Genomic DNA, 26147 nt, shown 5'->3' with positions numbered 1-26147 from the left:
AAGAAAAGAAAGAAAGTTAAATTTCCACAGAAGAAACAATTGACTTACCTATCGTTAACTATGAGTTTTATTTTCCTACAGGTTTTGGGCACAGTCAATATAGGTGACCACGGTTCTTTTTGGCACTGTGTCTTGTTGCAGAATAGAGTACTTTCTGAACTGATATACATGGCTTTCTGAACAAACAGTAAAATTAATGATCAGGAACTAATAGTGGATTCAGCTATCAAGAATAACTGTAAACAACTGTAGAAGTATTATTAAATTTAGGGATTATTTCCCATGCAATGTTTTTATGGATGAGAACAATTTCAGCTCAGAACAAAATTAAAAAAACACACCCTTTCAATATGGAAATTTTTATTTATTCATAAATCTTCCAAGTGTATGTTGAGAAAAAGAGTCAAATCTCCTCTCTCTCCTGTATGTATCTGAGTCCATCTCTTGATTAGAGAACTCTTTCATTGAAATCCTATGCTACACACATCTATCAAAAAAGAAGTGTCTTTGAATTCAGTAGAACTTTCTTCTAGATATATGTGTATAAGATTACAACCTGAGCTGATTAATCTTACGAATTTTAAGATACAATTCTATACAAGATTACAGGGAAGTTTAAGTTCTATTGAATGCAGAGAAGGATAAGATTAATCATAATGAAATATGTATGGTTTTGCAAATGACATTTTTATATAAGAAGCATAATCCTTGTTTGTATGTTTTCCACATGGGTTGGACCACCATTCCTCCATTTTCCAACCATTGCTGTGGATGAAGGGAGCTGTATTCCACTCACTTAGAGGGTACCAGTTTAGGAAAGATTCATAGACATGCAACCAGGAACAATCCTTATAACCAAGTAACAAGGCTAGCCCTACCATTATACAAAACATATAATAGCAGGGTCAATATGCTGCGTATCTTTTCCATATTACTCAGCTCTCTAAGTTCCAATTTGGGGAAAAAGTTAAAGTAATATGCTAAAACACCTCAACAGGCATTTTACAAATAAAGATTTTTAATGGATAAGTTTTAACACAGTATCAGAAGAGAATGTCTACCCAAAGAGACAGAAAGGAAGAGGAGGGAGGAAATACAAATTACATTGTCTCAGAAAGACTTTCACAAAATTAATTTTCCATGCACTCTTCTCCAGTTCACAAAATGGTATACGATAATATCAGCATACACATTTGGGATATCACCAGAATTAAAGTTTTTTCACCTGACACTATAAACTCCAAAGTGGATGGGATCCTAAGAAAGACTTTTCCAAACAATCTAATGTACAGGACTATATAGGAACAAAATGGATTTTAAAGTACTTAAATATGTTGTGATCAGAACTTACGCTGAAATCTCCAGGATGTAGATACGATCCAATCTCATTCTTGTGTTTTCTACTTGAGGACGTGGAAGATGAAGGGTTGCTACAATTTGCCTTGCCAGAAGTTAAATCATCATTACAGAATTTATACTTTGAGGCATCAGAGAAGGGGGAACTCGGTGACTGAAGCATTTTCTCATTTTTATTTATTGGGGTTGCCAAACTAAAAATGGAAATTACAGTAATGGACAGTCAAAATGCTCAGAATGAGGAATACATTTTTTTTATTATGAACATTATCAGCTTTAGCTTAATATCAGGATGAACTCTATTAATTATTATTTTTTTCAGGAAACAGCTTTATAGCATGAGCACCAAGTGGTTTGGCAAATTGGACCACATTTTCTCCCTTTCCCTTTAGGGCAAGCTTTAATTCTATGGTTAATGTCTACTTAAAGTACTTTTACAGAAATGAGGACTTGCTTTTAAAGCTAAATGGAAAATAAGATGGTTTTAAAAATAAATTTAAATTATGGAGCGCTGTTTTACAAGTGCCTTTTTATAAGACACAGTAATAAAATCACATGGACTAAGCAGAGAATATGTGTTTATAGGGAGCTGGAATTTCTCTGCACTTGGTAAACTTAGCACTTAAATAACTTAATACAGGGCCCAAGGAGACAGAAACATACAATAACCTAGTTAACAAAGACAACTAGGAAAATAAACCAAATGTTCTAATACTGGATCTGGGCTGCAAAAATCCCATCTATTCCATGGGATAGAAGCAAAGAGATTTTTGTGCACTCCTCTGCTATCATGTGGATTTTTGTAGCCCAGATCTGATAGCCCTAGTTCTAAGAAGCATGTTGGGACAATCCATAGCCCCTGAGCCACAAGTGGCCTCCTCAGTGCACCTTGTCTCCTGTTACAAATCATCTGCTTGTGATTTTTTTCATAGGGCCTATTTCTGCAGGCACCAGGCATTATAGACTCCTTTTATACGCAGTCCAGACAAACTGATACTCTGGCTCTTATACAAATAAGATCCTAAAAACAGTGTTGTTAGGTTTAAAGAACAAAATACAATGCATAAAGTGGTACATGGATACAGTGGAAAGAAGGGTAGGGTTTGCAAGAATACAAAAGTATAGAGAGGTAGAGTAAGGTTAGATTTAGCTATATTGCCTTTTCTTTAATTTGTGCCTTTAATTTCTTTGGCTATTTCTTACTTCTTTTCTGTGCTTTGCTTAATATTGTTTAGACTGAAAGGGAATAGCAAGATGGGTATGTATAAAGTAATGAAAAATACCTATAAAACATTATGATTTATGTAAAAAGCAAATGATAGTCCAAGATAGTGGCTGAACATTCTGCTTTTACTTATTTTTAGTGCTGGACATGGCTTTTCCTTATGATTCTATCAAATTCTTTCAGACAATTTGTCAGACAGCAAACTTCAAACAACTTTACCTGCATAATCATAATATCTACTAAGCAGATATTTTATCTCTCCCAGGAAAGTATTTCTGCCACTACAGAATTTTATTTTCCAAGCGCTCAAATTACATTTTTTAACTGTGATCTCTTGCTAGCACATCAATTGAGTTAGCTAGTGCAATTAGGACTGAGGTTATGCAGAAACACAGCTGAGCTAGCTATTCCCCGAAGGCCATGATTTCACATGTAATAGTAAACACAATTACTTTATCTCATGCCCATGTTATTTTTTGACCTTTCTTAATTTATACACACTGTTTAAGCTGTAATACACACAGATGTTCTTAGATGCTGTCATACAGTGCCATTACCAATAGGAGTGGGCCTTTGTTGGTCTCTGCATTGGACTGTAGTCCATGGGGACAGAGACAGAAATCAGACACTTTGCAATGGATTCTGGTAAATCAACACCCCCATTAAAATCTTAGGAACAGTAAGATAGGAAACTGCATTAAATCAAATCAGTTCATCACTCCAATCTGGACACTGACAGATACCAGCTCCTCAAGGTCTTACATATCACCTATTAATTAATTGTTTCAACTTTTGAAGCCAAGACATTCTGCATCCAGATCATGAGTTTACCTTATTCTGATTCTCCTAAAGTTTAAGGATGAATTATTGCACAGAATTCCAATCTAAATAAAATTAGGACCTAGCATGATAGTGAACTGAAGGCATCTGCTGCTCCACCAGGTCAGATATGGTGGGCACACTTCAGGTCCCTTCCCTTAAATATTGTTTGGTGGCACCCAGGAAGCACAGCTTCTCTGCAGCAGCCCCTGCTCTGTGGAACAATGTTCTCCTTGTGATCTGGCAGGCCCCCACACTCCTAGCTTTTGAGAAGGCCTTGAAGAACTGGGTCTTCCTGCAAGTGTTGGGGTAGGGTGAAGCTGGAGTCCAGTGGAATCCAATGTGGATGTATGGAGGAGTGTTTGCTTTTGGGGAGTTTTTGTTACAGTTTTATGGTTTTTGATGTTTTTATTGTTATTTTCTGAGCTGCCCAGGATTATGGTAAATAAGCTGTATGGCCTTATAAGTCTTTTAAATACGTAAATAAACTCATGTGATGGAATGTTAGCAGGACCATAGCTAATATGAGGAAAACACAGGAAAAGATCAACCTGCTATGGGAACAGTCATTTTGAAATACATGAAGTCCTTTTGAAAACCTTCAAAAAGATGGTTCCATTTTGCCACCTTCACTCATGAAAATTTATTTTATTAGGAGGAAAGAACAACCATTCCAGCCAGTTGAAAAACACCAATACAGTATAGTTTCATGTTAACAAATCAGAGACGATGAGAAATAAGATAATCTTGTAAATATAAGTCATTTCATAAGATTAAAGATTAATAAGAGTCAGTAACACTTTTAACATTATTTATTTATTAAATTTGTATTCTGTTTTTCCAAACTAGGTTCTGATTATATTCCGTTTCATCCTAAAAATTTATGCCAAGATGGCAATTTTAATTAACCGATTTAACACAATATTTATCAATTACAGAAAGCCCTCATTATGCATATTCTGGTTATCCACCATTTGAAAATGCTGACCAGACTGTGGTATTCCTAGCACAATGTTTCATGTAATCAATGATTCAAGGCATGTTTTTGTGTATTTTACACATGTACATATTGGCTTCTGTGTATGTATAAAATATGTTTTCTCAGACCTTGATATCCATGATCTCATTACTGACATTGTTTGGCTGGAAAAAACCATGTTTAACAAGGGTGAGAACAAATAAGAATATTGATCAAAGTGAGTAATTACAACTAGGTTAGTACTGGTTGACCACAAAATTGTACTGATAACTTTCTATAGATATTAAATATCAATTTTACCACTTGGATTCTTTATTTTTTACTTCTATTTATATTATTTTTTACTGTATTTTACTTTTTGTATTTATTGTGATGGTTTTAATCGATTGTTGTAAACTGCCCAGAGTCCTCTGACATGAGGAGATGGGCGGGGATAAAATAAATAAATAAATAAATAAATAAATAAATAAATAAATAAATTTTACACTGAATATTAGAAGGCTAGATAATACATACCTTGTTTTAATGATTTTGAAATGATTTGGTGTAGAAATAACTTGGGCTGAAGCAAATAAATTTGAGGAACATTCTTGCTCAGTGTGAATCTTCTTGGTCTCTCTGTTTTCATCCTCATTTTCATACTAACAGAAGAAAAAAACCCACACCATATCCATATATATATATATATATATATATATATATGAATGAATGAATGAATGAATGAATGAATGAATGAATGATATTTTGGTAGAAAATTATAGAATCCTTGTAGAACTTGTATTTTACTACAGTTTGGTAGTTTATGTTAAACATTAACTATTATTTTATGTTAATTTATTGCTAATTTTCAAATGCATACCAAATCTTTTAGCTCAATGGTTGAAGCAAATGGGGGCTTCTGCAGAGGAGGGTAAAAAACAGTCAAGAGGCAATCCTGCCCCTTCTTTACATGCATCGCACATTAAAAAAAAGGAGTGGGATTTCAATTGCACAGTTGCGACTGCCATCTTGACTTTTTAAAATCCAATTTGCAGATTGTCCTAGAAGCAAACAGTACATTGTTATGGACCTTTCAAGATACAGGTCCCAATCCAGCTTGTGGAGGAAGGTACAAAGAAAAAGGGGCTTGTAGCCTCCCTCTTGGTTTACAAGACACTTGTGGTCCTTGCATCATGCCAAAAATTATACTACAAAGTAATGCAAATGTAGCATGTGTTGCAAGATCAATTCCAGAGCAGTGATGCCTCGGTGGAAATGGATTTTGGAGTCCTTTTTAATCCATTAAGATTCTATATTAAGGTCTATTCAAACTTTGTGGTCTTACTCTTGTAAACATATTATTGCAACTCTATCCCTGTCCCACACTTCGAGCAAGGAGAGTCTTGCCTACGTATCTCAGTGTATCACCTCACTTTTTCCTCCTGGGGGAACAAAGAAATAACTGCTATCATTATTCATTTTAATATGCCCTACCATTAGCTGCTGTTGTCTGCAGCTGGGTACATAAAGCACAGGGGCAACAGCTGCTATCAAACGACACAGCCAGACAGCCATACGCCAGTCCTTAAGCCAGCAGAAAAACATGCCAACATAAAATCTGTTGCCAAGCCCTCTTCCGCTTTAGTATCAAGGCTGACAAATGATGCTGTCCTTACAGTTTTAACATAGGACAAGTTAAGGAAAATGATGGATGGATTATCCTGGCTTCATTTCTCCTGCTAGCAAGTGTCACCTGCAGGCAGGAAAAACTAGCACCAATTGCTCTCCTGAACATGGGGTGCAGCAGGGGCTTGGGGAAGAAGTGACTTGTGACAGATGGTTAGATTTAGGGGCTTAACCATCTGTCAAAACTTGCTACTTTTCTACTGGTTCATGGACTGCAGGAAAGCACTTTACTGTGACTGGCTATGCCTACAGTCATCAACATTTTTATTTTCAAGCTATTAATCATGCACAAGAAATTCTTATTTGCCTGAATGAAATTTAATCTGCAAAGCAAAGCTGGGATCCCCACTTTGCTAAGATATTTTCTCTCAAAGTGCTGGATCAATTTCACAAACTTTAGATGAGTTGCTGTTTCTCACCAGTCTTAGCTCCTAGTATGTCTTCTAATTAACAACACTCTAAGAGCTTTTATACTCTTGCAGTTCTTCTGTGTTGGTGCTTTATAATGCTGTAGGCTAGACTCACGCCAATCTGAAATGTGACATTTCTTTACTATTGATGTTTCTTGTTCACCAGAGTTGCAATAAATACTTTCTGTTTAAACAAACAATATTGTTAGACACTACGTTCTTAAGTATGGGCTATGACCCATTTCATTCATGCATTATGCATATGAAAAGGATCCAGTCTCTACATATCACAGAACTTGTTCTGCCCCATTGTTCTAATATCCACACATACTGTAAATACAAAGGAAGGTTTTGCATAGAGAGCTGTATATGAGTTACAGCCTTAAGCAATTTAGATTTCCAGTTGTGTGAGCCTGGGGCTTAGAGGTGTTCACAGAATCCAATTATTTTGTCAAAATGATAAATGTTGTGACAGTGTGATGTGGGCTCCACCCTTTCTGTATGTGCCTGCAATGCCATGGTGAATGTAAAAAAGGACACATTTTGTCATTTGCCCCTCCCTTATGCCCTGTAAGGGTTCTATGTTGATAGAAATCTCCTCTTCAGATCTCCATGTGGAGACAAGCAGAATGGAGCTGGGATAGTTACACAACAGTGGGCAACAATATATAAAGAGAGTTTAGAACAGGACCAAGAGAATTCCCATCACTGGTTTAAATCAGCCTGGATCTGTACAAATGTTGGAATTACTCCTCCACTTTTAACACACAAACACCATTATTCCTGAAACAATGAGAGCAGATGGTAAAGGAACAGTGGTAAAGTAATATGCTTTACATAAAATATACCAGCATCTTCACCTAAAAGCAGATATGGTGTGAAAAATACTCTACCGTCCGAAATCCATGAGATGCTTACCATTTATATCCTTTCAGTACCTATTAAAAATCTTTCTTCAGCTAAGCCCAAACATTCTTTGAACGTTATAGATGAATAATTTTGTTTTATTTCTGTTGCCTCTCACTTTTAATAAATATTTTTTATCTTATTTTATTATCGTATTATTGTAGTTTAATATTTTTATGGTAAGCCCTTTTGAGAAGTGATTATGGTATAGAAATTCATTACATAAATAAAAATAATTTCATAAACCAGTAGTGCTAGGTAAAAAAAAAAGTATTATCATGTCCCCAGTGATTACAATCAGGAATATTTCTCAGACTGGTCACATGTTATATAGCCAGCTCATAGAAACCATTCGTGAGACAAGAACTCTGTCTCAGAGGAATAAGATGATAGCTATACGAGAAGCAGAAAAACACCTCATCTCAAGCATTGCATCTTTTTATAAGATATTAAAGCTTCCATCATTTTTAATGATCTTTTGGCTGTTTTAGGAAATGTAAATCTTAACAGTAGAGAAAGCCACTAGGATTGGTAAATGGACATTTAAGATTATGTAGACCTAACCCAAACTTCAAGCCATGCCTGCTCTGGCTCCATTCACTTTAACTCTATCCCCAGCAACTGCTAGAATTAAGTTCAGGAAAAAGTTCAATTGAGGTAGTGGCATCTGCAGGGGTGCCAAAACCTGCAAGAAGGCAGGCGTGGGGTTGCAATCAAAGCCCATCCCTTTTGTACATGCATTGTGCCATAGCACATACCTACAAAAGAGGCACACCTTCAATTGTGATGCTGCACCCCCATCTTGCAGATCACCCCCCCAACTCCCATGAATTGAGATAATGCAAGAAAAAGGTTGTGTATCTCTGCACTAAAATATCTCAAGATACACATATATATCCAGTAGATGCTATTATGAATTTCCTTTTAAAGACCAATTTATAAAACCTACCTTTCGTTTTCTTCTAGATTTAGGAACCACTTTTTCTGCTGGCAGGTCAGTAGCAACGTTATGTTGCATATGTATGGCTTCTTTAACTCCTGTGCTCATGATCAGCGGCTCCTCAGGTAACTGCTGTGGAACTCTGGACAGCAAAGTCAAATCAATTTTGACCCAAAGTGCTTTTACTTCATCAGTATCTTTTAGAGGAGACAAGAGCTCATTCCTGCCAAAAGGAACCAGTGTGTAGAACTGTTCTTCCAGCTCTTTTGCTATATCATTGCTAGTTCTGGTGTTGACTGAGCCAAAGGCACCACCATTATTGTTTGTTTTGTAACCATTATTATTGCTAGAATCCTTTTGTTTCTGGTCACTTCCAGCCGATGCTGAGGCTATGGTCTGCAGTTTGTATGAAGGACACTCCTCTTGTTCGGACTGGGAATCTGTGTCTGAAGAAATCGAAGATGAAGATTCTGTCTCAATAAATTCCTTGGACTTGGGTGCTGTTTTCCCTGAGCCTCTTGTGCGTCTCTTTTCAGAGGCAGTAACAGACCGTGGTTCTTTTTGTTGTTCAACGTTGCTGCTGCAAGGCCTAGTCTTGGGTTGATTACAAATGTTATTATTTGCCAAATGAACTTGGTTCAAATCAAGATTGTCAGCTGCATGGCTGTTTAAGTTATCACCAGCTGGGGTCCTCTCTGTCCTTCTTAGCTGTTTTTTAGATGCTGTCCTTGTAGCAGCAGAAGGAAGTGGTTTTTGCTTTCCTCCTCTATGTCCCGGGGCTTTGTTGGCTGTCCTAGATCTCAATTCCTCTCTGCTAGGATTCTTAATATCTTTTTCCTGGAGATTGGCTTGGCCAACGGGAGGTACATTTTCACTGTCTTGCCTTTCTTCTTTTAGTCTGCTGTAATACTGTAAGGCTTCCAATCCATTTTGGTTCAAAGCAGAAGCTTTATGAGGATTAACCTTATTTAACCATTTATCCAACTGCCACTTGTTAGGAGATGGCTGTTCAGGCTAGAAAATGAAGTTTAAAACCCACAACATATTACCATTTTTTGTGTATGTGTCTGCCTTTGAGTCATTGTTGACTCCTGGTGACTGCATGGAGAAGTCCCTGCAGTTTTCTTGGCAAAATTTTGGAAGTGCTTTGCCATTGCTTTCTTCCTAGGGCCCAAGGTCACCCAGCTCGTTTTGTGCCTAAGACAGGATCAGAACTCCCAGTCTCTAGCCTGGTGCCTTAACCACTACACCAAACTGGCTGTCAACATATTACAATTCTCTACTCTTAAAAGTTCTTGGAAACCTCTTTGTTATACCCTTAAGAACTGTTGATTCACTGCATGGCCAGCATATAAAACTCTGCCATTTTAAAAACAAAGTCATTTCATTATTGTCAGATAAGAACATAAAATGTTAGGTTTCCTACACAGTTGAGCTCACTATGCTGTTGCTCTGATAGTCAGTAGCTTCAGTTCTGCAAGTGTTAGATACCTCCCTCCATTTATAATTTCTTACAATTTTCCTGTCTCTGACTACATGAACATTACATGAACTGCTGCAAGTCCAAAGCAAAAATTATCTCTGCTGTTCATCTAATGGAGATGAAGTAGTTGTTCTGGGCTTCCCATTGGCCTTTTCATTCTTGGATGCACTGCGTGTGCCTGGTCTAATGCCCAGTCCTTCTATATCTAAAGAGGTACCATGTAACTGCAGCAGACCTTGACATTCTCAGTAGGAAGCCTAATTTCCATAGCTCCTAATGCTTAAAAAAATTAAACAGGATGAGTTGTGGTGAGCCTGTAATATGGCAACAGAATAGGAACAGATTAAAGCACTGCAGTGTAGCTTGCTAGAAATGGATTCTGGACACACTTGCAATGCTAAATTATAATATACTTGCAGATTTTAAACATCTTATTATTGCTTTTATAACTGCCTTTTCATTTAAAGTTAGTTTACAGAAATAAATAACAAGTAATAATAAGCAATTCAAATAAAACAGGTGAAAACAGTTCAGGTTGAACCATTGATGATTATGGGTCTATTCTTATTTTGAAAATATTTACAATATTAAGAAATACTTTTGAAAACTTTAAACTTCATATTCAGGAGTATGTTTGCCACCTTATTTATAAAAATAATAAAGGTGGGATAAAAATAAAACAAACAAATAAATAAATATATCTTTGAAGAGTGTTTTCTAAATAATATGGATGAATAAATAACATCTATGCAGCACTATACATAGCTACAATGAAGTAATTCAGAATTGTTTCTTAAGTCTTTTCTTCAGTTAGTAGGAGAGGAATAATCCAATGATTTTCCAATACTAATGAAAAGTATTATTAAATCCTATTTATGGCATATTTCACCAATCTTTGTTGTCCTTCATATGACTTTGCCATTGTCCTTCCTTTTTCATTCTGATGGGAGACCTACATCAGTGCAGGACAAATCTATGAAATATCTTTTTTGTTCATGGATAGTATTGCATCCACAATTGCTAAGTGGCAATTCTATGTACAAGGGATGTATAATTCTGAGTATCAGATACTGCTATTCAGATAGCACCGTCATCTTTATGCTCTATCTGTGAGTGCCAGAGGATTCCAGCTTCCACTGTGTAAAATGAAGTAATAGGTTTTTAGTCTAACCTAGTGAGCAAATCCTGCAGTCTAGAGAAGTCTGGATGGAATTAAAACATCACAGAAAGAGGGGCTAAGAACATAGAGGGGACTTGGTAGTGTTACTGGATCTGGATTGCAAAAATCCAGATAACCAGTAGATGACAACAAAGCCCTTGTTCCCATCATCTGGATTTTGTAGCTCAGATCTGGTAGCCCTAGCTTTTGGGAAGTGGTGAAGGTGAGATAATGAATCCAGAGGCAAGGAAATGCTGGAAGGATACAAAGCAGCCATTGAACTGAGAAGGGAGCCTTAAAGAAAAATAGGTGGACTACAAAACATGAAATAAGAGGTGGCAGAAACTGAGGCAAGACAGGCAAGAAGGATGAAGGCATGGGATAGAAAACCAAGAACAAATTTGGAAGAAAACCTGTTTAGACAACAGAATCAATTCCTGTGAAGGAGGCATATACGTCTACCTCCTCTAGGTCTGTTAATTAAAGGAGGGAATTATAATGTAATTCTAGCTAAGACATCATAACCCATGCCCATAACTCCTGGGTAATCTGGTAGCAGTGGCATTAGGTACCTGCTCAGGTATGAGACTGAGTTGCTGATGACCACTCAGCATGCAGTTAACCTTCAACCACCCACATCGATGATGCTTACCTGCTCTAAGTGCCTGACAGACTCACAATCAATGACACTGGGCAACAGGCTGACCCCTTTCACAACCATTAGCATTTAATATGTACAGAATGCCTTCTCACCTATCTTAGCTGAGCATCAGTGTCAGGAATCTAGCAACGCTTTAATGAACACAAAAAGTACCCATTTACTCCAAGCTTTGCACAATAGCTTTTTGCTTTTTCAAAAAGCCTGATAGGGCCCGGAAAGACAATTTCAACATAAGCCTTTTTTTTTCTTAACTGCCCAAAACGTCATACTATGCTGCAGCTAACAGCACTTTCATATTTAAAAAAAAGTCTCTCATCAAAACATCACATTAAAGCTCCCTGGTCCCAAACACATTATTGGAATAAAAGTTCCACTGGTTTAGAAATTAAGATGAGATTTGAACTGGGACGAAACTCCTTACTTCTGGGCTGGAACGATGTGAGGGTTTCTTGCAGTCGCTTTCGGTGGAGCTGCTTTCGCTCTCTGAATCCGATTCTGAGCTGCTCTCCGATTCGCTTGAACTGCTGCTTGAACACTTATTGGAGAGACCCAAAATTCTGCAGCTGGGCTGCTGGATGGCAGGGCTGCTGCTGAACCCGTATTCAGAGAGGGGGAGAGAGAGAACAGTATAAAACAGAAATTAAACTGCATTTTTAAAAAATCCCCTTTACTAACAAACTCAGGTGTGGACTTTGGTTTGGGAGTCATAGGAAAATAAGTGGGAAATAGAGGCATATTCATGGAATGTGCAGAGGCTCCTTCCCAATTAGGCAGTTCTCCCCTCCACCCCAAACTTCAAAATAAGCTCAATGAACTTGCTCAATATTCAACATGTGCCGGTTGGGAAAGTGAAAGAAAAAACCTGTGGTGGGTGGGTGGGTGTGGAATGCCCTGCTTAAAGAAAATGGTTGCCTGGATCCTTGAACAGGAGCATTCCTAACAGAAGGATGGAAGAATACACTGTAAAATATTGTTGCAAGCCCCAATTGTATGGTCTTTTTTAAGGAGTTATATATCCTGGCTATACATGTAAAAAGAGAGGGCACTGGAAGGAAAAGGTATAATCATTTACTGCAACATATAACTTTGATTATTTTAACTTTATTACAATATTACAATATTGTTTGCTTTGAAGAGGGCACAATAATTTTGAGTTCATAATATTTCTTGCACGAATTGTTCTAAGGTAAATAATGGCAAATGTATTCCATGGGCAGGACTAATCCTAAAGAGAAACCAGCAGTGGCACCTACACTTAAATTAAAATGCAGAAACAACAGCTGTCTTTCAATATTCTACAACATACCAATCAGTAGGTCTTAGAAGTATTAAACTGGCAAAAAAGGGGAAGAAGGAAATCAAAGTGTACATTATCTAGTCACACTGACAAACTGGCACCTCTAAACTGACTTATTTCTACTCTTCAGTCCCCTCCCCCCAACTATTTTGAAGTTGACTTGCAGTATTTCTGTTGGCCTTAAAGTACTAAGGGAAAGTGCAAAGAAGTGTATTTTAATCAGTGTCTTGCCCAAACTAGGTCTGAAGGGATAAAGTTCCTTCACGACAAACTTCATGCCAAAGGTCTGGTCTCATGGAACTAGGGAGCTGCCAAGCTGGTGAGGCACCTTTCCCTTAAAAGTCCTGTGAAATAACAACATGCAAATGAAGCTCCGCAGCTGGGAGGCAGGGTGAGGCAAGGTGGCATAAACCACTCACAAGCTACGCAAAGCTGCAGCCCTGCAAAAGAAAAGTCTGATAGCTGGAGCAGATTCATGAATTTTGGTAGCAGCCACCTCCCATGTGCTGGGTGAGATTGTAAGAAGCCCTGACATCTCATCCTCCAGTTCCAGCAACTGATCAAAGCCAGAATATGGGACACAATGAACTGAACTTTACATAAAACACTACTCCCTGTCTTCCTGCCTGGGGTATAGTTCCCAGAAGGCCTTGTAAAAATGCCTCCCCATCAAAATACTAAAATCCAATTTAGAACTTCAGTAAAAATGACCTAGAATGCACAGTTGGCACTTAAATGGCCAGACTGTAGAAGTAAAAGTGTTTAAATATTTGGGCATGGCCTTTCATAGTTCATCATGCACATTAAATGATATGATTCAAAATGCATGAAAAAGAGTGGCAGCTATATAGTCCTTCCACTTTGACAGCATATCTCAGCAGCACTGAAGCTTCACTGGGCAAAAGTGCTAAGTAATTATTGTTTGGTGCTCAGGTGAGACCTTACAGTACTTTTGCCCCATTGAAAAGGGTCCAATTCTGTGAAGAAACGAACTGCCCTGAAACAAGAAAGTGTTACGTGCAACTCCCAAGGTCGAAGTTTTTTCTCTGTAGCAGTCTGTCAGATACACAGCTTGCATACATAGGCAGTTGCAGGGAAAAGAAAAAAAAATCCTTAGAATTGCTTGCAAACTGGCATGTAGGTTTCAAAAGAAAGAAGTATAAAAGAAGCTAGAGCAGGTAGAGAAGGATGGGGGGGCTTTCTTCTAGATCTGGGAGGAGATGCTGCTGGAGAGAGGCAACTAGAAGAGGTGTGGAGCAGAGGAGGCAACAGCTGGCAGAAGCCAGATGATCCACAGCCAGGGAGAAGAACCAGGTATCTGAGGCAGTGGAAACCAAAGAAGACCTTGCAGAAAGAGCCAGCAGAAAAGCAAAGACAGCCCTTGGCTGTAGACAGTAAAGAGCAAACTCCAAGTGATTCAGGTTATGGGTAACTGAGCAAGTGTGTGTTAAGGAGAGACACTGTTAGTAATCTTAAATCTCCAATAGAAGAGAATATCTGTAGCTCAGAGCTGAACTGTGGAGTCCTTGGTGCTGTCTGAGCTTGGTTGTTTGCTTGCAGACATTTCATTACCTGACTAGGTAACATCATCAGTGCTAGTGCGTGTGGGGTGAGCTGTTAGAGCTATGGGAAAATTGGTCACTGGGCTCAGTTTTGCCCCGCAGAAACCAACCATGGAAGCTACTCAGAAATGCTATCCATCCAGAGGATTGGGAAGAGTTAGCATAAATCGAAACCATGCAACCGGGTTGATAGACAAAGGGAGTTGAAGAACCTTAGTGTGCCATTACCTAGGAGCAAATGCACTCAATGCATTGTAAGATACTCCACTCCTACCCTTGGTGTACTTCTCACCAGATAGGGGCACATCAGGGTTCCTAAGGGCTCTGTTTCAAATGGCCCTATGTGTTCCTAATGCAGTATTAGGAAGGAGGCAAGGTTGACTAACATTGAAACTGGCACATGGATTTGTATTATAGCGTACTGGTAGAAGCTATTGTTCTTTTTTCTCCTTGCAGACAATTATGAATCAATATGAAATAGAACAATTCTGCAAAAACTTTAATACTATGGTTTTTCTAGGGAGGCATTTTAATTATGTGTTATGATTGAGCACTCATTGCCCTTAAATACTCATTGTACCTGAGATCTAGAAGCCCAACTGGATCAATTTGCACTAGTCAGGAATGTTTTCCTGAACAATCAGGCCCCTTTCTTCAGACCAGCAAGATATCTACAACATACTGTATATGGTGGTTCTTGAGGGCAGAAACAAAACTTTTCCATGTGAGCAAAGGTTGTGAGAAGAAGAGTCTCTCAAAACCATAGCCTATGTCTTGCTATGTTTATTTTTTTATAAGAATGCAAGGACCCATTTTATCACTCCCCACTTAATAAAGTACCCAGGCAGCTCCGATTTATTCCATGTGCAGTTGTTATTAACAGACCAGTAAGATGCTGTTTCTGTGAATGTGGCCAAATTTTGTTACATTGTCTGCAAAAGTAGACATTCTTTGATTGCAATAATGAAGAACTTAGGAAATGTTCTATTTTGTTCCATCTACTGTTGATAGTTGTATTCTTGTCAATGACCATAATAAAGATATATCTGTATGTATAAATGTATACTGAAATGAAAATAAACTATTCAACTAAATTAAAGTCAAATTCTGAATGGAAAGATTGATGCTCTATGTAAACATGATACTCTTCCATACTGGAATTGATCTGTATGTGCCATTGTTACCATTGTAAGTTGTGTGCTACATTATTTTCTTTGGATTAGAGGGTTGATGTCAGCAAGACTTAGATCAAAATCTTGAAAGCTTTACAGAGCTTCTCTCTGCCTTTCCTTTTCCTAATGATCCCTAGCATGGAATATATGTGTTTCCCAATGTGCATCACTTTACACTCATTGAAGTAAAACCATATTTGCCATTTAGTTCACCATTCATCCAGTTTAAAGTGATCTTTCTAGAGCTCTTCACAATCACTTTTATTTTACCACCATGAGTAGTTTAGTATAATCTGCAAACATAGCCAGTTCACCTCTTACCTCTGAGACAAGACAGTGATGAACAAATTAAAAGGACTGTCCCAACACACACCTTTGAGATGATACTAGTCCCGACACAGACTCCACCTTTTACTTCCCTCTATAGAGAAATTTGGTCATTATTCCAACATTTTGCTTTCTTTTTTGTTAGGTCCTCTTACACAGATTATAATGGGCTCTACCCAAACTTCTAGAGATTTATCCTGCCAACCTCATTATCACTGTCCCTCTTCTTTTCACTTCCCAGACAATTAGTTACACTAGGATTCAGGAATTTCAAACTAATGCAGTATTCAGCATTTCTTCTTCTGGAGCTTAATGTAACGTCAATATTTCCATGTTTTTTTAATGTTTTGTAGCAATGGAAGAAGTGGTTATTTGCTATCAAATCTTTAATAATAGGTTTTATGAGCTAAAGTAAAGCAGATTGCTGTGTAACAAATGTGTTCCTGGTAAGACATAATGCTCCAGAGAGTGAGCTATAATTCTATGAGTAATTTCACTATGAGGAAAAAAAGTGTGCAAGGTTCCATGGTTCTAACCTGCAGAATTCTATATTAATATTTGTTAAAAGAAAATACTCAGCCTTCATTGCACATAAACAGCTATGTTGGGGTAGAGGTGTGGAAAGGGCCAGGAGGCATTCTAGGAGGAAATAGTGGAAAACTGAATGTAAAACTGGTCCAATCCTGCTTAGCTTTTCAAGTTCAGTCAAAGCTAAATAGGAGATGCTAGCTGGGCAATCAGAAGAGAAACTCCACGTAAAATAATCTAAACATGAAATTATCCATGTACAATCTACAGTGGCCAGGAACAGCTCTTACACCAATTGAAACTGCTAATAGCCCTTGGAACCTTTATTAATAGTCATGAACTTACAAACAATTCCAAAATATATATTGGTTCTTTCTGGAAAAAACGTAAACTCCCATTCTTTTCACCAGAAATCAGTAATCCATCGAATCTCCATCAAACTAAAATTGTAATTCAGTTATTTGGTGTCCTGATTACCAGGAAACACACTGAGACAATGACTTGGTCTCTAATATTTATTAGTAGTACTTAACAAGAATCCTAACAAACTGAGGAAGCGTGGGAAAACCCAGCCATATAAACCCCAAAGGTTAAGGCGGTCCCGAACTGTGTCTCTTTGAATGGCTGAACAGTTCCTCAGTGCTACGCATGCGCTTGACAGTCTGGGTGGGGGCCCCCTGCTCGCCATCCTTACTCATGACATTTGGTCCTATACCAACCATTACTGCATCCTAGCACCAGTTTAGATGGATAGATAGATAGATAGATCAATCGAACTTCTCCAAGAAGCTAGCTAGCTATCTGGTTGCTAAGAGCTGACACTAACTTGATGGCACATAATCTCTTTAACTAGACTTAGATTCTATCTTTCCTCCAGATCCCCATGGTGTTACACGCACTGAAATAGAACTGAATGTCACCAGCACCCATTTTTTGCTTAAATCATCCAATTCATCTCCTAATTGCTTAAACAATCATCTTGTTTCCTGGTGGATTGTATGATTATTTTCCATACCAAACTGTGTTTCAATTTTTTATTGCTTGGTTAAATATAAATGTGTAAAAATAAAACATCACCCACTGCCACAATTATTTTCAGGTTCATCCAAAGTATAAAACTTCACTAGCATTTCCTCTTGAAAAACAAAGGCCACCATCAGGTATGGGTTAGCATCACTTTAGCCCCTGAACCCAGGGGTCCAATCCTGTTAATGGATTCTGTAGATGTAATATGTTTCTTCAACTGGCCTTAAAACTATGCCTCATTGTACTTTCTGACACTATAGAAATGGCAAATCTATACTTTTCCCCATGTGATTTTTATTTTAACTGCCAGAGATAGGATCAATCTCCACCCAGTTTCTTTTTATAACCTTAGACCTAGAACTCAGGTAAAAGAAAATGCAGCTGTAACTCTGATTTTAAATTCATCCAGCAGCCAGAATTTTCTCAAGGCAGTGGAATATACCTGCAGCAGCATCCTTTGCCTCTTCACCAGAAATGCCAAGGAAAGAATGAATTGTGCCTTTATGGTATATAAGCATGATTCTTAAAGCAGTTCAGCTTAATTTAAGAACGGCTGCCTTAATTCCCAGTGGCTTTCACTGAAAGTCAGATCGCTGAAGTGCCATTTTGCTTGGAAGCACCCTGTACGATTCAGCTTGTCAGGCTCCTTTCGGATGAATGCTCTTGAATTTTAATAGCCAGAGGTTATAAGAGGTGGAAGCCATGATTTCAGCAGAAAACTTTTCTCTCACACTGTATTGTGAAAAGCTACTCACGTCAAAACTGTCATTAAAGGTAAGGAAGTACGAATCTTTATGGAACCTGACAGTCCTATTCTAAATCCAAGAGTTGAATATTACTTTTTCTTGTCTATTTTGCTGAGCATCTTTTGAGGTTGAAAGAGATTAAAACATCCCTATTTTCTACCTTTTGGACTGATGATATAATTCCTCTACTGGAATCAGGAAAAGTATGAAGACTGTTTTAGTCTTATACTACCTTCATTAATTATGAATTTGTATAATTTATATAATCATGACCTATGAAACACCCTTGGTGAGATGGCATATAAAAATGTAAAAAATGGAACACCAGCAACTTTCCAACATGTAATACTATGGAAATATCAAAAGTTAAAGATCTGTGTCCGGCAGTCATGAGAGTAGCTACTAAGCAGAAGTGGGAGAAAGAATTCTATAACTATGTTGTTACCAGAAAAGAATCACAGGGGCCAAGAAAGGACATTTTAAGGATGTATCAAGATTTTGTGAGAAGAGTTTTCTATTTTTGCTGAACCACACAAAAAAAAGCTCTGACTGCTAAGAATAAGCTCAGCTCCCCGGCTACACCTGTATCTTAACTTTGTCCTTGGAATGCTCAAATAGTATTTATGCTGACTGGACGCCATGTACTATCCAGAAATGCACACCTAAGGAAAATCAGCTATCCTTGTAAAACCAGGTGTGTGCTATAGAATGTGGGGTGTTTAAAGGTGATATTATAAAAATAATAAAGGTGGGATAATAACTAACAACAAACAAAATCCCTAAACACAGCACTAAAAATAAAAATTTAAATGCAACCCTCCCCTATAAATGAAATCAGAGTGAACATTTTTAGAGACCTCCCTTAGAGGAGATAACTTGAATTAGCCAAGGAAACTAACTCAAAGCTACAAAAAACACAAACCACCACACTATAAATATTACAGAAATGCTAAAGGAAAAGAACTCATGCAAGTAGCCTGCTGCCAAAACTGTAAAAAAGTTATAATTAATTACTGCATTACCAAAACAAATAGCTCTCTCCAAGGACTGAGTGCCTGGATATGTGAGATGAAAGAGTGTTAAAAAGCTGGAGTTGCATTAACTTCAGGAAGAAGTGATTAGTCAGCAGGCTGACAGCTGTGCTAGGAGACTGATGCCAGATTCCAGTGTATGCTTGTACTTGCTGCCAAGTGTTTGCTTGTCACACCAGATTAATGGAATATCAGCAGTGTTTTATTTGACCTGCTCACAAGAAAAATAAAGTAACCCTGAGTTTCTCTGTGTGTTTGCCACTGACCTTGCATCAGCTGCGTTTGAGCAGTTAGACTCCCTGATCTGTATGAGTTAACTCTTTATAGAATTGGCCTTGAAATCTATTTGGTTCCTAGTCTCCTTGGGAATTGGATTTTCAAATAAAAAAAAGAGAAAGCTGGTTAGTGCTAAGTTTGATCTTCCTTAACAGTTTTTATTTTATTTTATTTTTCTGGTGGGTGGTCAGAGTCATAACAAATTTAACAGCCTGTCCTATTGTTTCTTGGTGCAGACAAGCATGTCCAGCCCAAGCATATTTGCTTGATAAGGGTCAAACTACATGTTATACTACAGTAGTTCTTTTCTTTCTTCCTAAAGGGTGTGAGAAGGAGGCAATCGGTAGTGTGACCATGAGTTTGATTTTTTTGTGTGTGCATTTAATTTTTCTTTCTGATTGCCCAATAATAAAAACTGAACACCCTCCTACAGCTTCTGTTTGCCCCTGGCAGAAAAATCTGGCATAGGTAAAATGGTTCTAGTTTGTTCCTGAATGCCATGAGATTTAGCTATGGAGTGGAACATAATAGCAACTTCATATGAAGGAAGCAACACTTAAGGTTTCTTAGTCCCCAAAACTTCAGGCTAAGTAAGTAAGCCCAACACTTTGAACTGGGCTTAGAAACAAATTGCAGCCAATAAATCCAGAACACTGCTCTTAACTAAGCATCTGTATATATCACAGAGGATGAAAAAAGATTAGACTTACAGCTGGATTTTATATTTACAAAAATGAGAGAACCAAACATTTGTGTTTGCTGCTTCTTCCCGCAAGGTCCTCCGCTATAACCTAATACCACTGAAGTGCCTAATAAGCCCCCGTTTGTCTGGAAATTTTAATACCATCTAAGGAAATAATCTGCTAGGGACATAGGTCAAATAGCCACATATTTTCTTTTTGTTTTTGTTAAGCTAGTAGATTTAGGTAATGTGAGTGTTTATCACTGTTTCATAAATTTCATTCACTGAAATTATCTGTTCCGTATAGCCATTTGAGATAAAGAAGCCATTCCTTTTTTCTGCACATTTATTATTATTATGGTTGGGTACGGAAAGCACATGCCACAGGTTTCAGGCATGCTTTAGATCCAAAGGAGAACAAAAATAAATGTTGCACTCATCCCATTTTTTCTATATGACTTGTTTGCTATGGAATTAGCAAACTGCAAGGAACTTACAATACAGGACTAATGGGCTTTTTTCAAACTAACTCTGGAGATTAATTGTTAAGAATCTGATATAATTACCCATTCTTAACTTGGAAAACCTGGATTTACATACATTCTTTGTGAGACTCAATCCTTGTGGGGTCAAAAATATTTACTACTAAATCCTTGACTGTCTGTAGGAAAAGTACAGACAGATGTTAAATTAATCTGAAATTATTTGCAGTCTCTTGAAGCCTCTCCTAAAAATGGTTTTTTCTGAGTAAGCATAGTTTATTTTGGGGCCATATGCAAACACAACCACAGTATGATTTTTCTTTTTCTTTTTTAAGAGTGAGTTGTGTGTGATATTTCATCTGTATCTTGCACAGCAAATAATACAAACACACACACACACACAAAACACATGAAGCTAACAAATTGTGTTCTTGCTGATGAGACTTCAAATGGATTGCTTTGACTAACATTCTAATAATGATTAATGTTGTGATTAGCTGGAATCAAATCTAGCAAAAATATGAATGTACAGATTTTCTTTTAAAGAATAAATTACAGAAAAAGGTAACAGTATAAAACATGTCATAAGAGTTATTTGTCCTCTTATTACAAGACCCTGCTAAAGACTACAATCCAGTCCTAGTCCAATCCCTTAACTTGCTTCATTTTTTACTTTAATCTTTACTTGTTTGGTTTTTATTGTAAAAGTGAATTATATCTGCATCTCCAATATAATGTGAGAACCACTATTGTTATTTTGGGAAGATTACTAAATGTGACTACATTAAACTTCAGGGAACATGTTCACACAATTTCATGTATATGTGTCAACCACTAACACATTTTGACTTCCTTTTATATACATAAGCAAGTAGGTTTGCTCCAGCTTTCAGTGTATGTTTATTGTGAAGGTAAAGATTGTAGGCTTGGAGGTGGTAGTTAGTAAAGATTAACTGAGAACAGAAAGAAAATGAGACTGATCTTGTCTAAATATTTTCATTTCTTGTATTAGCTCAAGCTGGTATTCCCTAGATATGCTGGTCTACAATTGTCTGTCTGTCTATCCATCCCATGCTGTTTATTATATTTATATCCTAGCTTTTTCTCCCATGAGTTGGGATCCAAATAAGTGGAGTCCCCTTTAGGTTATTTAACTTTTGTGTTTGATTACCATTTTATATTTTATATATTGGGTAACTCTTTTTAATGTTATATGGTTTTTGGGGTATTTTTTGCTGCCTGCTGCCCAGAGTCACATTGTTTGAATTCAGCAGTCCAATAAATCCATAAAATAAATAAGTAACCTGGCTTTTATTCAGAAGCTCGAAGGTGGAGTACACAGAGATCTCTCTTCCTGTATTTTCCCATAAGAGCAACCTTTTTCCATAGATTGGAATGAGTGAGAGTGATTGGCTCAAAATAGTTCAGTAAGCTTCTGTGGCCAAGAGTATGCTAGATGGATCTTTCCACCCCTAGTGGTAACCTTAGATTTATGTGAGGATTGCTTACTTGGGTAAATATTAAAAAAATTATATTGGTGTTAGGTTGACGTTTGGCTTATGATTAAATTTCATTAAGATCTGTGGTTAAATTTAATAGTTGGATTAGCTTTTGTGTGAGTTTTTATGATTACTGTTACATTGACTTCCAGGAGGCAGGTACTGTGTGACTGGTTTCTTCCTGTTTGGGACTTGTCAGATGTAGGTAGCCAGATGTTATTCTATGGAGTTCAGATATTCTATCAGGAATTTGGATCTGGGGAGGCAGCTGAAGCCTTCCTGTGTGGGGCTGGTTCTGGTGAGAGCAAAGAAAGGGAAAGTAGCTATGAAGGACCAAGGGAGGGTGGTCCTCCTCCTCCTCCTCCTCCTCCTCCTCCTCCTTGTCTTGTATCTTTTTCTCAATTCTTGTTTCAGAGGCTTCAATGTTGAGGCCTCAACCAGGCAGCCTCAACCAGGACTTTCATACTCCCAAATGGGCACAGTCCAGAGTTGCTAGGGTAGCCATTTCTCTCCTCCCATCCTGTAAGTCTAATTTTAATTGGCACCATTTGACATACTGCCACTAATGACATGACAGAAATGACATAAAACAAAAAATGCACTCTTTGAGTCATCTAGTGCAGTGTTTCTCAACTTCAGCGACTTTAAGACATGTGGACTCCAACTCCCAGAATTTCCCAGCCAGCCATGTCTTAAAGTCGCTGAGGTTGAGAAACCCTGCGCTAGACCTTCATGAACAACAAAAGCTCTTTCCCCCAATTAGTCCTTTACAACGAACTGAAAATCATCCTAACTGGTTGGAATCAGAATTTTAAAATTTTCTAAATATGTGAAAACCCAATGAAATCAATGGAAGTGGACTCTTATTAATTTCTGTAATTCTGGTCAAATATATATATATTTAATAAAGTTGCACTCATTTTATTTTTATTTTTATTTCTGAAAAAGTCTGGAGACTTGCAGTTGATAGTACTATTCAAATCACATTGCCACTGTCTGATCTTTAGTTCATTCTCCAAAAATGATTTGCTTTTGGAATGTTCTACAGCTTTTGAAAACATCTTTCTGCTTGATGTTCTGTCATTAACCAACAGTTGTTAAAGCTATTAGTTGCACACGTTTCTTATTATATTGCCTCAAAGCAATATAAATTAAAATAAATATAATAATAATACTTTATTGATTAGCCATTAGGCCATATCAGAATACAAAAGGAGTATCAGATTATTATAACAATGTCCTGAATAAGATTGTTAGATATTCTTAGAAAAATTATTTTTGTCGTTCTGCACCTCCAACTTCTCACATACTTTGTTGTTATATTTGCCAGATCTTGAATCCTGAAATGAAAAACAGCCCTCCCCACCAAATCTGGTACCAAGTAAAGCCACATTAACCTATTTGGTGATAGACTTCATTGGAAACACTCTCTTCATCTATCGGCATAGTACAGCATGCACACACATGGTCTCTTCCCACCCACAAATATTGTCCACAATTCTGATTACAGATAAAAAAGGATAACACATCTGCAGAGGAAAGTATTCAAGAAGCCAAACCATAAGTGGTAAGCTAATCCCCCCTGCATCACATAAGTATGTTACAAGTGGTATTAAGTATCCATAAATATTTTATAAGTGGGAGAAAAAGGTTGAGACTTGTTCTGATTCTATATTGAATCTATAGAATAGACAGGGCAGATGACTTAAGAAACCTAGCCAAATTATATAGACTAGAGATTGAATCATGCCAGTCTGATAATAAGCATTTATGATAGAACTGTGGTCCCTTTAGAGATCAGAGGCATTTTTCAAGAGTTACCCCTATAGGAAACTGAGCTCTCTGACTGAGTAAACAGGGAGAGAAAACAGGAGTTTGGCAGGGGATGCCAAGGGGGAGACACTTATTCTGCCATTTGCTGTGGTTCATCAGAGGAACGTGGAGCCAGAGGCAAGTGCTCTTGTGATCTACAGGGTATGTTTCATTTTTTGTTTTCCTCCCTGAAGACAAAAGCTATACATGCTGCAAGTGCACGCATATTGCCCTCCTGGAAGAGAAGGTGATGAGGCTAGAGACAAAAGTATCCACCCTCCCAGATTATCTGGAAAGATGCAGAATTATTGAACTGTGTCACACAAAGCACCAATAGAGGACAAAAACACCAGAAGATAAAAGAAGCCAAGTGGAGGGGATGGAGAACAGGAGGAATGTATGTCAGGAATGTCTTCAGAACAGCTTCTGGGGCCTCACTACCGATGATGTATCTGGACCACTGGATGAATCACAACTGCCATATGTAGGGACTGATGAAGAGAGTTCAATATGCTCTGCCTACGGAATGATTCCTGCCTCTGCCCTGAAGATTGGAGACTCTATACTGAGAGGGATGCATGGGTCAGAAAACCATATGGACAGCTGCTGTAAGATTATTCAAGGCATATGTCAGATAAAGTTGTTTGGATTTGCTCAAAGTTGGACTCCAGCTGTGTCAATCTGGTTCAGTTCACTGAAATACTGTCTAGTAAGGTTATCCGTGGAGAGTTTGAGCCCACTGGCTCCAAAGAAGTGGACAGGGCCCTCAGAACTGTTAATGTGGCCACTGGTATATTAGATCCATGTTCATGGTTAAGGCCTCCTGGGAGGTAACATGTGGATGGGTCCAGGTAGTGGTAACTTAATCCCTGAGGAAGTGGTGGCTCTGTTTGTGCTTAAGGAGTCAGTGCCCCACCCCTTCTCAAGAAGCCATCACTAGACCCTACAGTGTTTTATAATTTCCAAACCATATCCAACCTTCAGTTTTGGGAGAAGGTTATTGAGAAGGTTGTTGGTCTGCTTCATAAGGCTTTGGAGGAAATGGATTAACTGGAGCCCTCTCATTTGGGAGTCAGGCCTGAGAACAATGTTGGCATTGATTGTGCTTGTAGATGATCTATGGTGGAATTAGGACAGGGGGGTGCATCCATCCTAACTGTCCTTCATCTCCTTGAAGCTTTCAGTATCATCAATCATGATGTCCTTCTGGACTGGCTCAGGGGTTTGGGAATAGGAGGCACAGTGTCACAGTGGCTCTACTTCCTCCTTGGTTGGTTCCAATTGGTGTTGACTAGGGGCAGGAGGAGGTCCAGCCCTTGGCAGATGTTCATTTTATTCCTGCAGTTTTTCTTGCTAAGGTTGTTTCCCAGCTTATCGTGTCCAGATTTGCATTTTTACAAAGATTGATATCCTGGAAGCTGCAGTCCAAATTTATGAGCTATACTTGCAGTTCCAAGATGCATCAAGAATGCCACCTTACAGTTAGAGTCAGGTTTGTTTCTGTGGGTGACAGAGCCGGGTTCTATCTCCTTAATTTCTGGTTAAAATGTATTTTTTCCCATGTGGGTCTGGCTCCACTGGTTCTCAGAGATTGCTCAGAGAATCAACCTGGACAACAAGCGCTCATAGCAAACTCCAATCCTTAGGTCTCTCTTTGGAAAGCCTCTGCCTATTAGGGTTTGAAAGTGCCAGGCATTATCTTAAGCAACATAACTGGGATACTGATCTTCAAATTGATCTAAGACTACTATCTAACCCCACAGTTCATGGATTTTTTCTAAATGGGCATATGCCATCTTCTCACCTCTGCTCAATTCTAATTCTGAAATTTTGTGGGGCCTTCATCTTGGCTAGATTGGATGTGCCACCCTCTGTAGTTCTGTGGAGGTGGTATAAAAAGATTCCTTTTCAGCAGTGTTTATTCCCATGTGGAGACAGCTCTGTGGAAACCCTAATCCACCTGGTCCTTTGTTGTTCTCTTTACAGGGAATCTCCGAAGACATACATCTATCCCATTTTAAAGAACTACCCCAGTAGAAAGCTCAATGCTTGTCAGTCACTTCTTCTATCTAACCGGGACCCATGTTGCCACTGTTATGTGTTT

The 26147-nt window shown here is 38.0% G+C and overlaps 1 protein-coding gene across 1 annotated transcript in view; it reads right to left on the bottom strand.

The window, feature by feature from the left end:
* The window catches only part of AFF3 (ALF transcription elongation factor 3), a 265761-nt gene that overhangs the window by 30783 nt on the left and 208831 nt on the right, over positions 1-26147 (bottom strand). Inside the window, exons 10-14 of the mRNA XM_063304958.1 lie at positions 12025-12187; positions 8310-9314; positions 4896-5020; positions 1352-1550; positions 49-176 (exon numbers count right to left, since the gene is read on the bottom strand). Of these exons, the coding sequence (XP_063161028.1) occupies positions 49-176; positions 1352-1550; positions 4896-5020; positions 8310-9314; positions 12025-12187 (1620 nt within the window). The remainder of the gene's footprint in view (positions 1-48; positions 177-1351; positions 1551-4895; positions 5021-8309; positions 9315-12024; positions 12188-26147) is intronic.

This window comes from Candoia aspera, chromosome 5 (assembly GCF_035149785.1).
Source record: "Candoia aspera isolate rCanAsp1 chromosome 5, rCanAsp1.hap2, whole genome shotgun sequence".
Lineage (NCBI taxonomy): Eukaryota > Metazoa > Chordata > Lepidosauria > Squamata > Boidae > Candoia > Candoia aspera.
The sequence above is the reverse complement of the archived record's forward strand: the minus strand, read 5'-3'. Positions and strand labels throughout refer to the sequence as shown.